The 18,760-nt window shown below is 38.1% G+C and overlaps 1 protein-coding gene across 1 annotated transcript in view; it reads left to right on the plus strand.

Annotated features, from left to right (window-relative positions):
• GPC5 (glypican 5) overlaps positions 1 to 18,760 on the plus strand; it is a 732,889-nt gene that overhangs the window by 11,027 nt on the left and 703,102 nt on the right. Inside the window, exon 2 of the mRNA XM_026061075.1 lies at positions 11,607 to 11,768. Within this exon, the coding sequence (XP_025916860.1) occupies positions 11,607 to 11,768 (162 nt within the window). The remainder of the gene's footprint in view (positions 1 to 11,606; positions 11,769 to 18,760) is intronic.

Below are 18,760 nucleotides of genomic sequence, written 5' to 3' on the forward strand. Positions count from 1 at the left end.
ATGAAGACCAGGATCTGTACTCTGCTACTATCTCTCTTTGCTCCCCTTGGGAATTTGATCTCCACTATTTCATGGTCACTGCACCCAATGCTGCTATTGATTACACCCCCCATGACTAGGTCCTCCTTCTCTGTGAGCATCAATCCAGAAGAGCACATTTAGTGTATGTGATACCTTTCAGAAACCTTATGGATTCCTTGCATCCCCCCACCAACTGTTGTGGGGATTAAAATCTCCCATAAGAACCAGAGCCTTGATTAAAGAAGACCCCATCCATTTCCTCATCCTGACTTCTCTAACAATTTGCCACCATGATATCACCCTCAGTGGTCTCTCCTCTGATCTTGGGTCACTACAAGCTCTTAACCAGCCTGTTGTCCACTTTGTATCTTGAAATTGACCCTTAACTTAAAGGGCAATCCCTCTTCCTTCCTTGTCTTTCCTGATGAGCCCATATCAATCCATCAGAGCACTCCAGTCACTTGAGCTGTTCCCCCATGTCTCAGTTATTCCAACAGTGTTACAGTTCTGTGTGCACATGCAGACCTCTAGCTCCTCCTGTTTGTTTCCTAGTGTTAGGAAGTTATGAGAGCTGCCAAATCCAGTGGACTGCAGGACCCAGGGACTCTGCCTTCCCAGCTTCTGAAGCCCAGCCAGGTGCACTCTGAGATGCTGGAGGTCTGTCTGTCCCAGGCTGATGGATGCAGCTGATGCTGTTCCCATTTGCAGGTTCAGCCAGTAACAAGCATAAGCATGTATCCCAGAAGCATGCACGCATACATCCATGCAGAGGACATTAATATGGCTGGATACACAGATGGCCACAGACCGAGCACTGCTGTTAGCAGCACCCACATGCATCACTACCAGAACCCACTTAGAATGTAGGTACAAATAGCCCAGTTCGATTTCTCCTGTCTGGCTGATCAGGGTTAAAGTTCACTAGTGAAAACACAAACTCCCTCACTGTCAAGGTTCACAAGCACATTCACAGATCTGTCAAATACCAACATGACTTTTCAGTTCATCTAATATCCTTGCCTGGTCCCCTTACCCAACATGCTGGTCTCCTCCTACTTGCTGGCTGGTCCAGCTTATGTTTGCCAGCAAACAGATGCTTGCTCTCACACATTTGTCTCACAAACATTTCCCCAATTGCAGATCCCTTGAATATTAGCATGAGCTCTCAGTCTGCCTGATTTCCACACCCAGACCCTGGGCCCCTCACCCACCACTGGCTCAGACCTTGAGTCTTTCCAGATGCAGGTCTCCTGCTACTTGCTGGCTAGTCCAGCTTGAAGTTTGCTAGTGAATTACACATACACAGAGGATTAAATTCACCAGGAAAATATAAACACACTGAGGTGTTTCCAGTTGCTGCTGTTTTGACCTCTCACATATAACACGTACACCCTGGTCTCTCCAGTTGCTGGCACATAGACACATGGGCCTCATGACCCATGGCCCTTCCTCCAGCTGCAGCACACACAAATAGAAAAGAGATTATGCATTAAAAAAATCCAAGAAAAAAAGATGTAATAAGAAGACAGGATAGACTGTGGTGATCAGGCACAGGGCTCAGTAAGACTAGTGTACTGACTGGCCCTCCTTACATGTCTTACGTGTTACCCCTTTTATCTCCTCTTCTCTCTATTTTGCCATGCTTATTTCTCCCTGATCCACCCCGATCCCTCCCCTTCTCTGCCTTTGGCCCTTTCTCTAAACATCTCCTAATAAATTTTACATAATCGCACAAGCTCCTTCTGATATCCCCTAATAAGTTTCCTGCAGTCCCGCAAGCCCCCTCAGGTATCTCATACTACTCATGTTAGTCTTGTTTCCCCCTCATTATCAGTTACAAAGTTCAGGTTGACCCTCTCCAAGGCTTTGCCTGAGTCATTCCTTAATAGCTCGTCAGTCAGAGGCCGCAAAATTCTGGTCTTTGTTATTGTCTTTTATTATTTGCCTGATAGGCTTTTGTGTCTGTGTTTAATTTATCACTTTCCTTGTTATTTGTTATTTCTTTTATACTGAATAGTCCTTAACCAGATAACGTAATGGACCAGATGCTCTCAAGTCCCCCATGCCCTTGCACATGGGCTCAGTGCACTGCACTGGGGGATGGGCCCACCTGTGGGGGGCTGCAGGGGACGGGCTGCTTCTGGCACCCCACAGGGAGGTGGCACAGCCCAGGCAGGGCACGGGGGCTGCGGGGCCAGCAGCCACAGACCTGCCGGGACAGCATCACCCTCTGCACTGCTGGTCTAGTACAGCCCCCCACTACCATGTCCTTTCGTCGCCCCTGGTGCTTGGCAGTTGCTTTGGATGTGCTGCGGCCCTCCTGGCAGCGGCTGTAATGCCCATGTGTGTGAGCGTCATGAGGAAGCATCCAATGGCCAGGCGGGCCATGCCGTCTTTCTGCAGCCCCCTGGACCTGGGCTCCTGTGACCTCCCATGGCCCCACAGCTGGTCAGCAGAGGGGTGCTGCTGTCCCCACAGAAGGGAGTTTTGGTCCGCTCTTGCCCCCCTCTTCCCTTTGGTGCCGATGCTCGGTACCAGCCCAGCTGCTCTGAAATGTTCCCCATCCTGGCTGTCAGGGCACTCTACCAGGCAGGTAAATGGGGATCTACTCTTAAATAAGAGATGACCAGGCATTGATCCTGGCTGTGAGGCTAACTGACACAAATTGGTCCATACTGCTCAGAACCAGCAGTTTTGAGCTGACTGTTTTTATCCACACGTGTCAAAGCCATGCCAAGAGCATGCCAACAGTAAAGCTGTACAGATAATCATGGAATCTYCTATTCCCTGGTCTGATTTGTTTAGCTATACAGATTCAGTGTCAAGTGCCAAACATTCATGTCACGGTATTTAGTTTCTCAAAATAGGGTGTAAAGATATTTGGGGAAATCACTTTGCTATTATCCATCAGTGCTAGATCACTGAGTCTTGAGTTTCATTTAGTATGAGATGCATATTGGTAACTTGTCCAAGCTCCTGAGGAGAAACACTTAAATACCACAGCTCTGCTTGGAAAGTCACAGTTGCTTGTCAGTAGACCTAGGGTGTCTTCTATCTTTAAACCTTGAGTACGTTTCATTGCAGCATCAGAACTGTCATTCTCTACTTAGGCAATGCAGAATTTTTCTAGCATGTTTCAAACCCAAGTGCTCAGGTATGATGTCATGACCAGCTAGAAGGAAATTAATTTAAAAAACGTGTGCTTCTTAATTGAGATCAAGTATGCTAACTACTGGAACTGTTGCAGTGTAATGCTGTTTCTTAATCAGTGKAGAAGAAAATTTCCGCCAAAACATCCACGTCAGGAGTCTAGTGAGGAAAAGTTATTTTTGAGTTGAAAGGCTTTCTTCTTTTATTGAGAATAAATATTTATTGACTGCCCAGAGAGAGTTTTATGCTGTTATAGTATGATAAATTCTTTGAACAAAGTTTAAATCATCTGGATTTTTTATTATGGGATGTAACGTAGCTATTTGTCTTAAATTTTATTTCAAGGTCATATAACAAAATTAAATATTCCCCATTCTTGAAATGGTATCAGAAATCTCTATGACAGCTACCCTCTTGTCATAACTGGTTCAGAAGTTTTGTACGCCAGCCATATGGGATAAAACTTGTTTATCCTTGTAGTCAGTGGTGGCAACTTAATTCTGGTATTTTTTTGTTTTCAAGAAGTAGGTCTGATACTGTTTTGCAGATTTGTGGTTTTTGCTTGTGATGGGTAAGAGTATTAATCGCAGCTTGAATCTTTGTGAGTCAGGGTTCCTAACACCTGAACTGCTACATATAATATTGGGAAGTTTGTGAACTCTTCAGCAGAGATAGTGCTAAATAGAAAAGGGCCAGCAAGTGACACCGGACCACTGATTGTTCACACTGCTTAATTACTTAATTGCTACCTGTTTTAAGCATCTCCAACTAGCTTTCTTCAAGACAAACCTGCTGTAAGGGGAACAAACCCCAAGCAGTGTGAATGTGAGCTAATCTGTGTCATTTGGCCTTCAAGCCACAGGTCAGTCCCTGTTAGGAGCATCGACTTAGCCCATGCATTCTGCCATCATCACAGCTTGCTAAATAAAGGATTTATAGCTAATCAATTTTGTCACATTTACTATGCAAATTTTTTTTAATAACTTATGTAAATTCATAAAATTATTTTAAAAGAGATCACTAACAAAGCTTCGTATTTCTTATCACAAAAACCTGAAGTTAAAGGAAGCAGCTATCCTTAATCTTCTTATATACCACTTATTTACAAAAGCCATATAAAATAATTTATTCCATGGAAGAATTGTGAAAGGAAATAAGTAAATCTACAAGAAAAAAAAATCTAAACCCCATAAGCGCTTTGAAGCAGTTGTATATGAAAATGTTAGTAATATGGAATTAGTGTGGAGGAAAGGCTGAAAGGCCACTACAATGTTATAGCAAGTGATCACTATCCCTTATTAAGAGGATGAAAAATATTGAAAGAAAAACAGACTGATATGCCCCAGTGTTGTAAAATTATATATATAATTTGGTATAAGAATAAGAGGGAATATTGAAGTCTGAGAAGAGTAAAAAGGAACAGTATCTTCATTTTAAAAAAATTCTGGTCTTCTCTTAGAAAAAATAGTTCTAATTGCCACTCACTTTTCTTTGATGATATTAAAATACAGTGATTTGCTAAAATTAACTGTACCACTTAGAGTTCATGAAAGAGCAACCACGGAATTTATTTTATTTCTGTGGCTGCAAAAAAAWATATATATAGATTGTGGTTATCATTAATTCATTAATTGTATTTTTGGCATTGAAAATGTATTCCATATGAATATACTAAGTTTTTTCTTTGAGTGCATCTGAGTAATGAAAATGTGTTTATCTGACACTGCATCACTGCAGAGAAACAAGTTAGGAAAAGCATAGTAGAGTGCATGAGTCTTTAGTTTGGTAGTATAAAGTTTTGCTACACCTTTTTGTTATTATATTCTCAGCTTGTGAAGAAAAACACAGGAAAGTCCTAGTGTAGACAATGCTTAGTAAAATGAATTTAGATGAATTTCTCCTCTTGTTTGTTGTTTAATTCTAGTTCAAGCAACTGCTGTATTTCTTCTGACAAATTTGGTGGACTCTTATAATCATACTTTAAATATTCTATAGTTAAAAAGGAAATAAAGATAGCTATAAATATTAAACTTCAGAAGTATGAAGTGTGAAAATTACTGAGAATTGTTTTAAAATGCTAGAAAGATCAGTGTTTATGAAAGAAAGGTAAATGACATGAGTAGACCAGAGTTATTACTAAGTCTGCTTTGTGAATCTGGAAGTGAGAAGAGCATGTTGAGAGTGATTGCTTCCATCATCTGGTAAAATAAAGCATTTTGGAAGTCTAAGCCATTATGAGGAATCTCAGATCTGATGATAAGCTGGAGGACCAAACTGCCAAGAGAATGGAGACACCTTTCTTAGATCAGTGTAGGAGTAGTAGATTATCTTCTGAGTATCTAGAAAAAAAATTACTTGTTTAACATTTTTGTCCCCATAAAGTTGGTGCAGCTTCAAGGGAAATCCTAGCTCCAGGCTGTTCTGAGTTGGCTTCTGCGTCAGTGTCTTAAGTGCTAAGCATATTTTCTGACAAAGACAGATGCCTTATCTACAGGCTTTGGACAAGGTCAGACATGAATTTAATGCATATTGCATTATATAATTTCTAACAGCCATAAGTATTTCAGCAACATAGGGGGTCATAATTTGATCCAGATGCTATTCTGATCAGGTAAATTGATGAAATGATGAATTTGTGCCAGAGTTTTCAGCTTTTATTTCTTGCGGCCATCTTGGACAAAAATACTCTTTTAATAGGGTGTTTCCGTTGTCGAGTCCTGGTCCAGCTGTACTTAAATAAATGGCTATATTAATTACTAAATGTGAGTTTTAGTAGCATTATTTTTGTTGTTGTTATGATGATGATGATTATTATTATTATTTTATTATGAAGGTAGACTCTTTCCTAGAACAGCAGAAATGGAGTTTTAAGAAAAAACAAATACTACAAAGTTTTGCAGTAAAATTGCATGGTTTGTCAACATAAGACCAATAGACCAACACTAATCAATCAGGTTATATGCTTACTCTCTTTTTCTGAGCTCTGTGCTGATTTGCGTGAAGCTTGGGATAGAGAAAATGTGCACAAATAAAAAAAATATTTTTAAGTACAGAATCCATTTCTAAATAAATAAACATAAATAAAAACCCCTCCTTTTCAGAAAAGAACCTAAAGAACACATGTAGGGGAATAAATAAAAAATATAGAAAGTCTGGAGTTGTTATGGCATTGAAATGTGTCCAGGCAACTTAGTAAAATTGTTCCTGACACTCAATTTTCAGGGAGTGTCAGTCACATGATTATGTAACTGTGTGACTTTTTTCAACAATGATGACTTGGTTTTGTTACAAACAGAAGATAATACTCAGTAACCAAAAAGAAAAAAAGACTGTTGTAATGTAATAGTGTGAATATTGCTATCAATATAAAAATTCTTTCTCTTGATGTTTGTCAGGGGTATTGCTGCTGGCATAATGCAGAGAATACCTTGACTTGTCCCCTACTGTGATGTGCACTGTGTAATAATTTATTTGGGAATAAAAAAATGAAATTGGAGAGAGTGAACTGTGTGTCATACCTGTGGATAGACCTTTCTAGTATGATTAGTAAATATTGCTTCAGGCTTATTATCATTCCTTTAATTTGTTTGCAGATGGGTGGTATATTAGTCCAGTTTGTTGCTGCAATTTCCACAGTATGTTATTTTAAAAATTCTCACTTAATGTAGTTAATATTTAAATTAATAAGTATTCAGTATGACAGTAAATGTATCTAATCATAAGCAAGATAATTTAAAAGGATTAACAGAAACTTGCACTGTTTTATTACCATAAACAATGTTGACATAGACATGGTTTGCATAGGGGTTATCGTGCATGAAATTATGTATGTTTTATATACATACAGCATAACAAAACTCATTCCTTGAAGAGTTTGTGTTAACATAGCTGTAATCCCTGAATTTCTTGATTTGCATCATGCATCACTTAACTGTTCTCTTGACCCATTTCCTTAGGTAACCTTCTGTCTCTTTCCAGGACCAAAGTTTACTGAAGTCATCACCACTACTGTGATAAAAAAATATCAGCTTTTTAACTGGTATCATTTATTTAGAAAGAGTTACAACTATAGGCGAAGAAAAACAGACTTGCATGCAGTTGAAGTTTCAGCTTTGTCTGCTTTGTTTTAAATCCTAGGTGTGGCTAGCCTTAAGCACAAGCATCTCAAATGGTTACTTGGGGTCCCGTGAGTCTGTCCATTCCCACTGCTTCTCCTTTTTCCACTTCTCATGGAGTTTTAGCTGCTCTGTGTCAACTGTCATGTGGAGAAAGGCCTGTACCCAGAGCAGCTAACTCACGGCATAGTGTTCATATATGATGCTGCAGTTTCTACATCTGCTTTGCTGTATCCTACACTGGGGCTTGGCTGGGGAGGGAAAACGGGATGCAAGGAGAGGAGTCTCCAGTAGTTGCAGGGTGATCTAGGCATGGGGATGTGCAGATGCTGTAGGAGGACAGTGGTGATAAGCAACGTAGGGGACTCAGTTTGGAGAGCTGGTATGAATTAAGAGGTTGGAAGTCAGCGGGCTCACAGGGTTGAAATCTGGTTCAGGGTGTGAGGCTGTGGGGCATGAAGCAGGAGACAGAAGAGAGGGAGGCTGTATATAGGTAGTATATGGATTCTGAGGTAGTAGAGCAGGACACTGATAAATTAGCTTTTCATTACTTGTAATAAAAATTATTTTAAGATCCTCTTTAATGTTGCTGGGGGGCAACTTTGTTTAAGGCTGACTCTGACCCTAACCATTTTCTTTGGCATGCAGAGCATAGATACTAGAGTAGCTAATAAATAACATAATTTAATAGACCACCTTAATTTTGCATTTTTATTTCAATTCTTTTGCTGAATTGGAATGTCTGAAGATGGGACATTTAAATTTTCATAAGGCAAGAGATTTGTAGAGGCAGCTGGTCAGGAGGTCTTATGTAGTTCATAAGTTGTAAAAGCTTACATACTCAATCATATCTCAGAGTATGGAAATTACATGTTTAAAATAAATGATGAAGATAAACAGCCATCCAAAACATGAAAGGGTATTGTGGAAAAGATACCTTGTACCAATACTAGAACACTTCAGAAATAATATTTCTTAATATTTGCAGAAGTTCAGTGATTTGTATCTGCATTAGAATAAAATTTTACCTTTCACTTGTGATAGTGAAGGTTTCCAGCTTCTTGGACTGTGGCTTGTGGGTGTACTAATCACCATGTGTTAACCTTTCGTTGAAAACCACTTCAAAGAGATTTACAAGGGTGTCACTTGCCTTAGTCTATTTTCGCATCCAGAGGTTACATTCTTACATTTGCATGGTACCATGAAGGGAATCTCAGATGTGTCAATTCTGTATGGGAGCAGGATTTCTTACAGTATCCAGTGCTCTTCCTTTGGCATAATGAGATTTACTTCTGATTATGTCTGTGAAATAGATTTACTTCAAGGCACATTTTATTGCCTTGGGCAGTAAACTGTTCTTGTATATATGGAGTCAAACATTTGTCTTCGTAAAGGTGTATCAGATTATCAATTTCTGAACAGCAGTCCTCACTGAAATGAATTGGTTTGCCTAAAAACTCACATCATATGACCTAAAGCATGAAGAAGAGTAGGTTCTTTACAAATGAGGAGAAACCCTACAGTATTCAATACTGTAGGTTAAAGTGTATCATCCTTCCACACCTGCACTGGGATGGACGGACAAGGAATTGTAACGATGGAGACTACCCATGCCCCAAGGAAACATTCAGTAAATCTGAGATCTGTCTTCCCACATTATCTACAATTAGCAAAGGAAGTTTATATTTTTCATGGGAATCAAACTACCTCTGTGTAGTACTGTAGAGACAAGTGTTCATCTAGGACTTTGGATAAACTGCTTCTCGTTTATGCCCTATACCATTTACCTATTTCATTCAGGTGTTGTGCTTTTCTAAATATAACTTCTAAGGGATCTTCTGGAGCTTTATGACCTGTCTAAATACAGGTGATTCCTGTTTCAGGATTGGCATTGCTATGTGTAAACAGTAAGAATTTTTCCCACGGTGTAGCTGAAGTGAAAACCCAGGGCCAGGGAATCCTTCATTAAGACTGCTTCAGCCAACACATGGATAAGGGGACAAACCTTGCTTGTCAAGTCTTTTCTACATAGCCTGCACTTTCTGTGTGTGTATGAAATCTCTTTAACAGTGATGGAAGCAGATCTGCTCAAGGCTTCACCATGCTTCACAGTCTCTACTGTTGACTTTTCTGTTTCTGGTAGGCATATGGATATGGTGCGGGGGAGGTTATCAGTGCAAGTTTAAACAGCAGGAGTGACAAGCTGTTTGGGAACCAGAAATTATCATGGGTTACTCTGCAGCAGCTGTTTACAGGTGATCCAAAGGTAACCAGGTTGGACGAGAAGGGTGTTTTTTGTATGCTGAGGGACTGTGAGAAACTATGTGTGTAGGCTGTGTTTAAGAACAACCAAAATTCTGCTCTTCCAGTTAGGAAATAGTTTGGTAATGGTGTAAGATGGATCTGATTCTTCCTGGAAAAGATATACTTTCTTAGTTTTGAGAGCCTGAATGTCTTCAGTTTACTGTTGTAGTGTATTTGACAGGCAGGGAAACAAACAAAATTGCCCTTTTTTGAACTGAGAGGTATGCCTGATTACACCTAGCTGGAACTATACTTATTGAAGCTGGTGCATTTTGATATTACAGGTTTTCCCACATGGATAACATCCATCTTTCTTCCTAGAGAGAATTAAGACAGTTAAGACCCTTTTTTGCATATATCTTTTATCCAGTGTGGTATTGATTTGYGTTACGGAAAGGGGATAAACTAAACTGGTTTGATTCCATAATATTCAGGGAATGTTTTAATATATGTTGATGCCTACTTAGTTTTTAACACAGGTGCTTTAAAGATGTTGGGTAAAATTTGTTGTTCCACTAGTGCACATCCAAAATAAATCTAAAGATTTCAGAAGACTTGTTCCTTGATTCATTCTGGTGTAAAGGGAGTACATTTGATAAAATAAATTTAAACACTTTTCCATCCTTCCAGAATAGTCTGATCCAGTCCTCTGCAACTTAACTTTTCTTTCTCAGCTTTTTGGAATATGTTATTTAAAACACCAAATTTACATACGATAACTAATGGAATATTCAGACAAAATGTGCAAGGCCTCCTTTTCTCCCTAACTATCTTCATACTACCTTAGAATGATTTATCAGAGGATTAGAAAAAATTATTTAAAAGGTAGGTAGGAATGTTTAATCTTGTAGACTTAGTGCTAGGGAAATAAAAGGTAAAAATGAAGAGATGGGGTAGTAGCTGAAAGTGAGTATAAGAGCTGAGGGCTAGGCAGATATAAGTTTTATCTTCAGAATTTCTTACCTTTTTTCTTGCCATCGTGATCTTATTTTTTACCTATTAAGAAGAAAGAACCATGTATATGCACACAGCCACAGAATTAGAATTTTGACCACAGAACAGATAAAATAATTTCTTATGCTATCTGCTTGAAATTTTCTGACACTCATCAGTGAAACAGTATATCTGAGAACAGAATTTGGATTGGATAGTTAAATTTTAGTATTAATGTGATTTGAATTCTGTCTTCTTCTTTCTTGGAATGTTTGTTTCTTCATTTTAGAAAGCAATGTTTAGATATAGTACAAAGAAGATTTTAAACACCACATGATAAGAAGGGATGGGAAATAAAGTATTTTCATGCTTGATTATACTTCAGTTATAAAAAATAAAATTGATAGCTGTCATAACAATCGTGAATTGCCCCTCTTGACTTTCATCATGCCAAAATTTTGAATAAATGTTCATTTCTATGAATATTTCCCAACCTGATAGTGACGTAGTAAATTGGCATGTCATCTGATATATAGAAATGTATAGACCTTAGAGAAAGAAACAATAAATGGTCATAAAAGGGAGATTAGAGACAAATTTAGGACATATAAAAGTTAATACGAGAGTATACATTATTACCTATTAGGACTAGGCTTTCCCCTATTGTATTTGCAATTTAACATTTTGCAGAAGTTAATTCCCTTCAGTCCAAGATTTATAGAGAAATGAGTGTGCCAGCCATGAACTAGCCCAGCAGTTCAGTATTCTAGATGATGTACAATATATATCCAATGTATTTTACCCCCATTAGTTAGCAGTATTCCCAGCTGGCATGAGATTACAGTGTCAGGAAAGTGATATTATATGATACTAATTAACTGTAATAAATTTACTCTTCCCACAGAATTTTAGTTACTACTCCCATCTATTTTTTGTGTAACAAGACAAGATGTCTTGAAAGCTTTGGGTAATTCTTTTATGAATATATACCTATGTGAAAAAAAGAATTCAGCTATTTTATATATCTTAGTACATCGTGTATTTCTATTTTCCAGTAATCATTGTAATTTTTTTTTTCTCTAGGGGTTGATCTCCAGGTTTGTTCTTCTAAAAACCCAACATGCTGTACCAAAAAGATGGAAGAAAGATATCAGGCTGCTGCAAAGCAGGATATACAGCAAGTCCTTCAAACATCAAGCGCTATGTTAAAATTTTTAATATCTCGTAATGCAGCTGCTTTTCAAGGTAAGTCTTTTGCTTTTATTTCAAAACTTGTTCATACTTTTCTTAATTTTCATCTTTGATCAGTTTGAGCATGTAATAAAGCTCTCTCTTAATTTTTAGTTCCTCCTGATGCTTTTATGCTTTCAAAGAAAGAGTATTAAATCATATTGGTGATTGGCAGCTGCACTGCTTTTGGAATTTGTGGCTTATTTAAAATGCCTTTGAGAAAAATTAATAAATGGTTCTAATAAGATGCTTTGATTAAACCTGTAAGCCACTAACTTGGCTTTCCTCTTAAACATCTTTAATTCAGATACTAAAGTGCAAAATTAATGCATGTAGTGCTACAAAAGAGAGATTTTGTTATTCTAGTATTTCTGTCCATATTCTTTTGTCTTGTTCTAATAGAAATATTTGGGTGATTAATTTTTGAGCTACATTTGTGGGTCAAGTTTTGCTCCAGTTTTGTGGGCTTAAATAGTTTTGAGTTTGGGTTGAATTTCAGTGGTACAAATGCACAACAGGATGCTGTCAGGTAAATTAATATTTTGGGGGGCTGGTGGAGGGATATCCTTTCAGCAATTTCCCTGCATACTCCTGAGTTTCCTCTGAATTAATAACGCATAAGTTAATGCAGAAATTGGTCAGGATCTGGGAAGATGGTAGAGTGAGAATATGTGGTTGTATGTGAAGGAAAGTGATATATAGTTCACACATGCTGAAGGCAAAGTCTTTAGGTCTTGTCATTTGTCCATTAATGTATATTTATGGCCTTAATGATCACTCAGTTGGGTAGGATAGGATGTTAACTTCCCCTTACAGGCTTAGGACATTGTCCTTCTGATGGTTCTCTTGTTTTTAAACTGTGAAGCTCAAATGGTTAACTATGAACAGCTGTCTAGGGTCATAAAATGGGTAGCAAAGTTGACTCTGAGGTCCTAAACCCCTATGATTCCTCTTTTGAAATTTAGGCTCTGTATYACACTAAAAACAAGTTTCTCTGTACCTGCTCGGAGAGCTATGTGGCCTACCTAACATAGCTGTGAATGGGTGTCATGGTCAGGAGATCATTGGTAAAATGTGCAAAGCAAGCTCTCCCTCCCTCTTTTCTGCCTCTCTTCCTCCCAATTTATGTATATTAGCCCTCTCTTTTGCACCGTGGTGATCTAGTATGTTATATTGCTTTGCTGACCTGGAGTAGTAGACTCTGTAGAGCTCAGGAACCAGCTGTACTTGCCTTATGTGAGGGTTGTATTCTCTGCCCTAGGATTTTATCACCACTTCCTTCCCTCCACCTCCAGAAAAAAAGAAAGAAAAGGGTAAAAAAAAAAACCTCAGGTATCTAGCTAGTATACTTCTTGAATCCCCAACATTTTCAGTCTTGACAAGAACTGGATTTAAGTCATGGTTAAGTGAAACCAGGACCCCAAAACTATGTGTTTTCTATGCTTTTATCACCTGAGGGGCTCAATCTGTTGGTTTTCAGAGTGTGTGCTTCATGTATACCTACCCCTCTAGGTGGGTTGTTTATGAAAGACAGTGATATGCGTGACTTCGAGGAGAAACACTTATGTGCCTCCTTATGTACAGTCTTAGCAGCTATTCAGGATGTGGATGAGCTGGGTTCTAGGCCCTTCTTAGCTTACAAAAGTTCCGACTGTATCTCCTACCAGTCCAGGAGGATGCCCTAACCACCAAGGTATTGGCTAACATGGGGCAAATGCACTCTTTACACTCCCAGTAAAGCCATTTTACAGTGAAGAAGCACTGACCAAAGAAAGGACCCTGACTCTGTAGCCTAGTGATTATACAGTCGCCCAACACAGGGATGGTTCAAGGACTGCTTAAGGATTACATTTTTTAGTATTTTCAGTGCAACATACATGAACAGTCCTTGGTGCAGGAGCCCAAGCCCTCCTTCCCAGATATGTAGCCTAACCACTAACTACAAATCCCACTGGCTTGCTCTCATCATTTCCCTTTAAACAAATATTTTTCAAAGGATGTACTTTTAAAGTAGATATACTTTATATATGCTATATACTTGACATACTTTTAAAGTGTATGCTTTAGTACTTATATCTTGAATTTCCTTTTATCTAAGGAAAGATATCTGAGAGAGAATATTCTGTGGCTTCTGATATTATTTAAAATTAGATTTAAAAGATTACTTGATTAGATTTAAAACCTTACTTGACCTTAAAGTAGTAATTTTTGGAAAACATGCCGTTGAGCATACCATTCATTTTTGAAGAATTAAGACCATTGCTGACTAAAATTCAAGCTAAGTCATTTCAGATTCAGAAATCATGAAAAAATGTTGCTGATGTTGTTTGGGTTTTGAAATCTGGGAACATAGTAAGACTTTACATTCCTAACTGGACAAGGCCCTGAGCAACCTGGTCTGAATTCAGTTTTAACACCTGCTTTGAGGAGGAGTTTGCTCTAGAGATCTCCTAAGGTCCTTTCTAACCTGAATTACTTTATGACTATATGATTATCTCAGTATTCACCACATAAAGATGAAATCTTTTGGCATTCTCCTTTTGCCTTGATTAACCTGGGCTGTGTGGCCAGGGGTGCAATTGCCTCAAAGTGAAAACTTAACCCAACTCTCCTGCTACTCTGGCAACTGTTCAAGTTTCTCAGCAGTTATGCAGAGAAGTGTGAAGGSGATTGACAGGGTGTGTGAAGAGGGTAGCAAGTGTCATGGACTCCCCACTGCCACTGGACTGCCACTGTTGTCACCTCTTTCTTTTTGAAGTCTGTTGCTGTTGGATGCCTTGGCCTAAAAGAGGAACTGGTGGACTGGATCCAAATGGAACAAATAGCTAATGTTTTCTCTCAGTTCCTTACAGTAGAGAGAAAAAAGCAGTTAACATTAGTCATCCGTGTCTCTCTCTGGAGATCTTCAGAGGTGCATGTTCTTCCTGTATTAAATTAAGTCTAGAGATCCTAAGTACTTTAGGAAGACTGCATTTGTTCATGAGATGAAGCATCTCTCTCTCTATCTCTCTATTTGTATATGTATGTGTGTGCGTGTGTGTGTGTGTGTGTGTATGTGTTATTTTTATGTCACCTTTATCAGTCATGTGTGTCTGGGCCTGAATGCTTTATGAAGTCATATTCGTTTGAAATTAGAGTCTTCGTAACAACTGTTGTTTTATATCCATTATAAAAGCTGCCCCTACTTAATAATTTTATGATTTTAAAAGTTCATGCAAATTGGTCACACTATGTGCTCTACAAACTGAAAAGCTCTTCCTTTAAAGAGCAATTCATCATGGACAGCAGCCGTGTAGAATCACTTAATGCTGTGTGACAACTGGCCACTCATATAAAGAAAAAACAACAAAAGAAAAGTGTTATAACTTTTCTGCTACAGTTTTGCCTAGTCCTTCAATATAACAGTGGCAATGACAGCTCTTGCCTTAAAATACAGGCAACAAATCCATAGTTCTATGGAGTTCATAGAGGCAAGTGGAATATTTGTTAGGAAATTGTTGTTGTCCACTAAATATTTTTCAAACTATTTCAGGTAGAAAATCTAAATCACTTTGGTTTAATGCTTGGTCTAAAGAATGGCTGTTCTAATACTAAAGCATCTCCTTACATTGTACTTCAAAATGATCTCCTTTTCCAAGTTCTGGTATTTAAATAAAGCCATGTTTTTAAATCTGGGCACCCATCATGTGCTTTCGTCCTACCCCCAGTACATGTTATAGTAATAGACATTGTTTCTACCCTTATGGGGTGCTTTTGTTCTAAGCCTGTGTTCTCTCCAAAAGAGGAGGCAAATACTTGCCACAGTTGAGCTAAAGAGATGAAAAAAGTTCATGGTTGGGAGCCTTTTAATGTTTGTTAAAATTCTGTGGTTCTATACTGCATTAAGAGTTGCCTGGTAACAAAAATGTATATTGATAATTTTCAAATGTTGCAAAAAATTTGGAATCTTTTAGAACATGTCAAGTTAAATAGTACAAATTGCACGACTTGTGTACTGCTTCCTAGCAAGTATCGTTATAATGTTTTCCTTACCTTTTAGGGTATAACAGAGTGTTTAATTACTTTTTCACTATGAATTTTGATTCAATACCTTTGAGAAGTGATGAGGCAACAGAAGGCTAGGAGGCAGTGAAATTAAATATGAACAAGATAACATATACCAACCTAGATATTAATCTGGTGAGTGGGAGATACATTATGGGGAGCAAGAAATGATTCTTCCCTTGGAGAAGGTGGCTAGAGAACTTAAGCTGTATGATAATTTTGTTTCAAGTTATTTTGGTAGGATGACATTGGTGCACATCTCTGAATTTTTAGGCTTTTTTAATGTTAATAATAAGTGAGAAAAGTTCTGTGGATGCTGTACAGGGATTGACATAGCATCTCCATTCTAGTGGAAACCATAAGTATAAATAATTGCTTTTTCTAACATTTATTTTATACGCTCTAGGTTTATGTAGGTATACACTGGTTTTGCACAGTTCTTAAATGTTAGAAGAGGTTCACATTGATGCGTTTCTATCCCTCCAAAAAGAAGAGGACGAAGACTCACTGGGGGTCAGCTGTCACGAACTGACTTGTGTCTGTCCTGCTAAGAACTAGCTGCTGTAGGACAGACGAGTTGCAGCCGCACTGTTTATTTTGTTGCAGCACTTGGCCAAAGATTTCCTCTGAGCCATGATTTCCTGGTTTCCTCTGGGACAAGTTTTGTGCAGGCAGGTTTTTTTCCTTTTGCATTTTTCCATTCAAAGTGTCTTTAGTAATGTGAAGTAATATGAAGACTGCCCTCAAAAATGGTGCAAAATGAGGGCTTGTGTGGCACACCTGTGAATGTGTAAGAGGGAGTATAGACATGCCATAGCTAGGCCTGCTGAGATTGTGTAGGATGGAGGGATTCAAACCTGGAATTGTTGATGCTGTCTTTTGGGGAAAGATCCTGGAATGAACTGTCCACCTCCAAATGTCTTGGTTTTGTTAAGGCTGAATGTGACTTAGGTGTAGCCCAGGCAGGGGAAGACTGTTAGCAAACAGTCACCGTTTGCAGGGTTGCATGTGTATTTTGCATTAAAGAGTCGTTGGATAAACAGTGCTGCAGTTTGGGGCCTAAGAGTGATTTCAGCCATTGCTCTGTTAGAAGTTTCTAATTGGCTAGTCTCGCTATTGCCTACCATTAACGTGAGGGCTTTTGAGAGACCTACCTTCATTCCTTGTAAAGGAAACAGAAGTGTTGAACACGGATTTGTAAATTAGATTTCAGGAATCAGGCGCCTAACCCTATAGTGGATCCAATCTGAAACTTTCAGTTATTTTATTAGGAACAACCTTGCCATTCCTATAAAGATCAAAGTGCTGATTTGTTAGTGCTTTCTTCTAATACAACTTGTGTGTGATTTTCTTTTTCTGCATGAGCCCTTCACTGTTAGATGCTCTGATAGCAAATAGTTCATGAAATAGGGGGAACTGAAGTTAATTTACAAAAAGGTGACCTATAACAGAAAAATTGTTTACTCTGAGAGCAAAGCAAAGATTTGGGAAAATTTTGACTGTCCTGTTTCAGGCCAAATATGTTTTGCAGAATAGAATAGCTTGTGAGGACTAAAATGGGTTTTACAGGACAGTTTTGTCAAGGAAACCATCAACTTGAGGCTTCAAAAAGAAAGGTAATTTTTTTTTTCCAGTTAGCCCATTAAAATGAGTATTAAACAATTAACAAAAAGTAGTGATGTAATTTCATTATAAGACTAAATAATGAATAGACATATTTATGTGCTTAATTCAAAAAATGTATGGCCTAGCCATTGTAAAAGCTAAACAAAAGATTTAAAAAAATCACTTATTTCATGTGAAAATTACTTTCTTCAAGACTTGAACAGTTCTAGTATTTAAAATATTTGGGAGTGGAAATTAAATTTTAGCACTGAGGTAGTTCTTAAGGAAGTTAAGAGCCTTCTTATTGTTGTGAGGAAAATGCATTTTAATTTCATAATGATAAGGCTTTAATAAGAGTTCTTTGCGTATGAGCACTTGGTTTGAAATACTGGTTTGTAAGAAATAAGGGCTTCCAAGTGCTAGTAAACTGCAGTGAGTATCACTGAGTCCTCTAAGAGTGATTTCTAAATTACTCTAGGATGACTTTCTGTTATTTTTGACATCAGGGGAAGGCCGTAAAAGATTTAAATTCCCTGTATTTCAAGCTTTTTTAATGAGATGAGGAAAATATCCTGCCCCCCAAATGATACTTACAGATGAGTTCACTAGGGCTTGATGCTAAACAATATTATGAATAGGAAGCAGGAACTTAATGTTTCCATACTTGATGGTATATCACAGATAACACAAGATCTCATATAATAAAATGCTTTATTGCATAACACCAATGCACACCTAGTAACATTTGAAATAAAGAAACAGAAGAAGTGACAAATAAAGATGACTGGAAAGAACTTATGCCTGTGAAAAGGGCTTCCTCTTGACACCCGCCATAGCACGTCAGGGACCTACAGACCTTGTATAGTCACAAAGCAGAGCCAGTATATGTGTAGGAAAAAAAATCCCAAAGGTTTGTAACAACTTGGAAGAAAACTGAATAGGCATCTAGGAAGCTGGTGATTCAGAGCAGTATACAGGTCCATGTAACAGGATAGTAGCTCTTGAGTCACAATGCTGTTTTTTTCACACAGATAGTGCATAACTCTTTTAAAATGGCAATAGATGACATAAAACAAGATAGCAGTTTGTCTGGTTTGAATGGGAAATTTAGAGATAGTAAGAATTATGTTGGAGAGTCTGAAAGCGAATGGACTTTGCTTTGTGCTACTGTAATTGCCAATTCCACTATTGTAAATTTGATTTAAAAAATGGAACTCTAGATGACTTAGGAACATGGCAGCTTGACACCAAATCAGTGGACTTGGCAAGTATGCCTGTATAAGAAAGCAGTAATAAATCACATTCTTGAATGCAGCATTTCCTGACACTTTTACTATTATGTAGGAAAACTCTAATGC

Source organism: Apteryx rowi, unplaced genomic scaffold, assembly GCF_003343035.1.
Source record: "Apteryx rowi isolate R43461 unplaced genomic scaffold, aptRow1 scaffold_175, whole genome shotgun sequence".
NCBI lineage: Eukaryota > Metazoa > Chordata > Aves > Apterygiformes > Apterygidae > Apteryx > Apteryx rowi.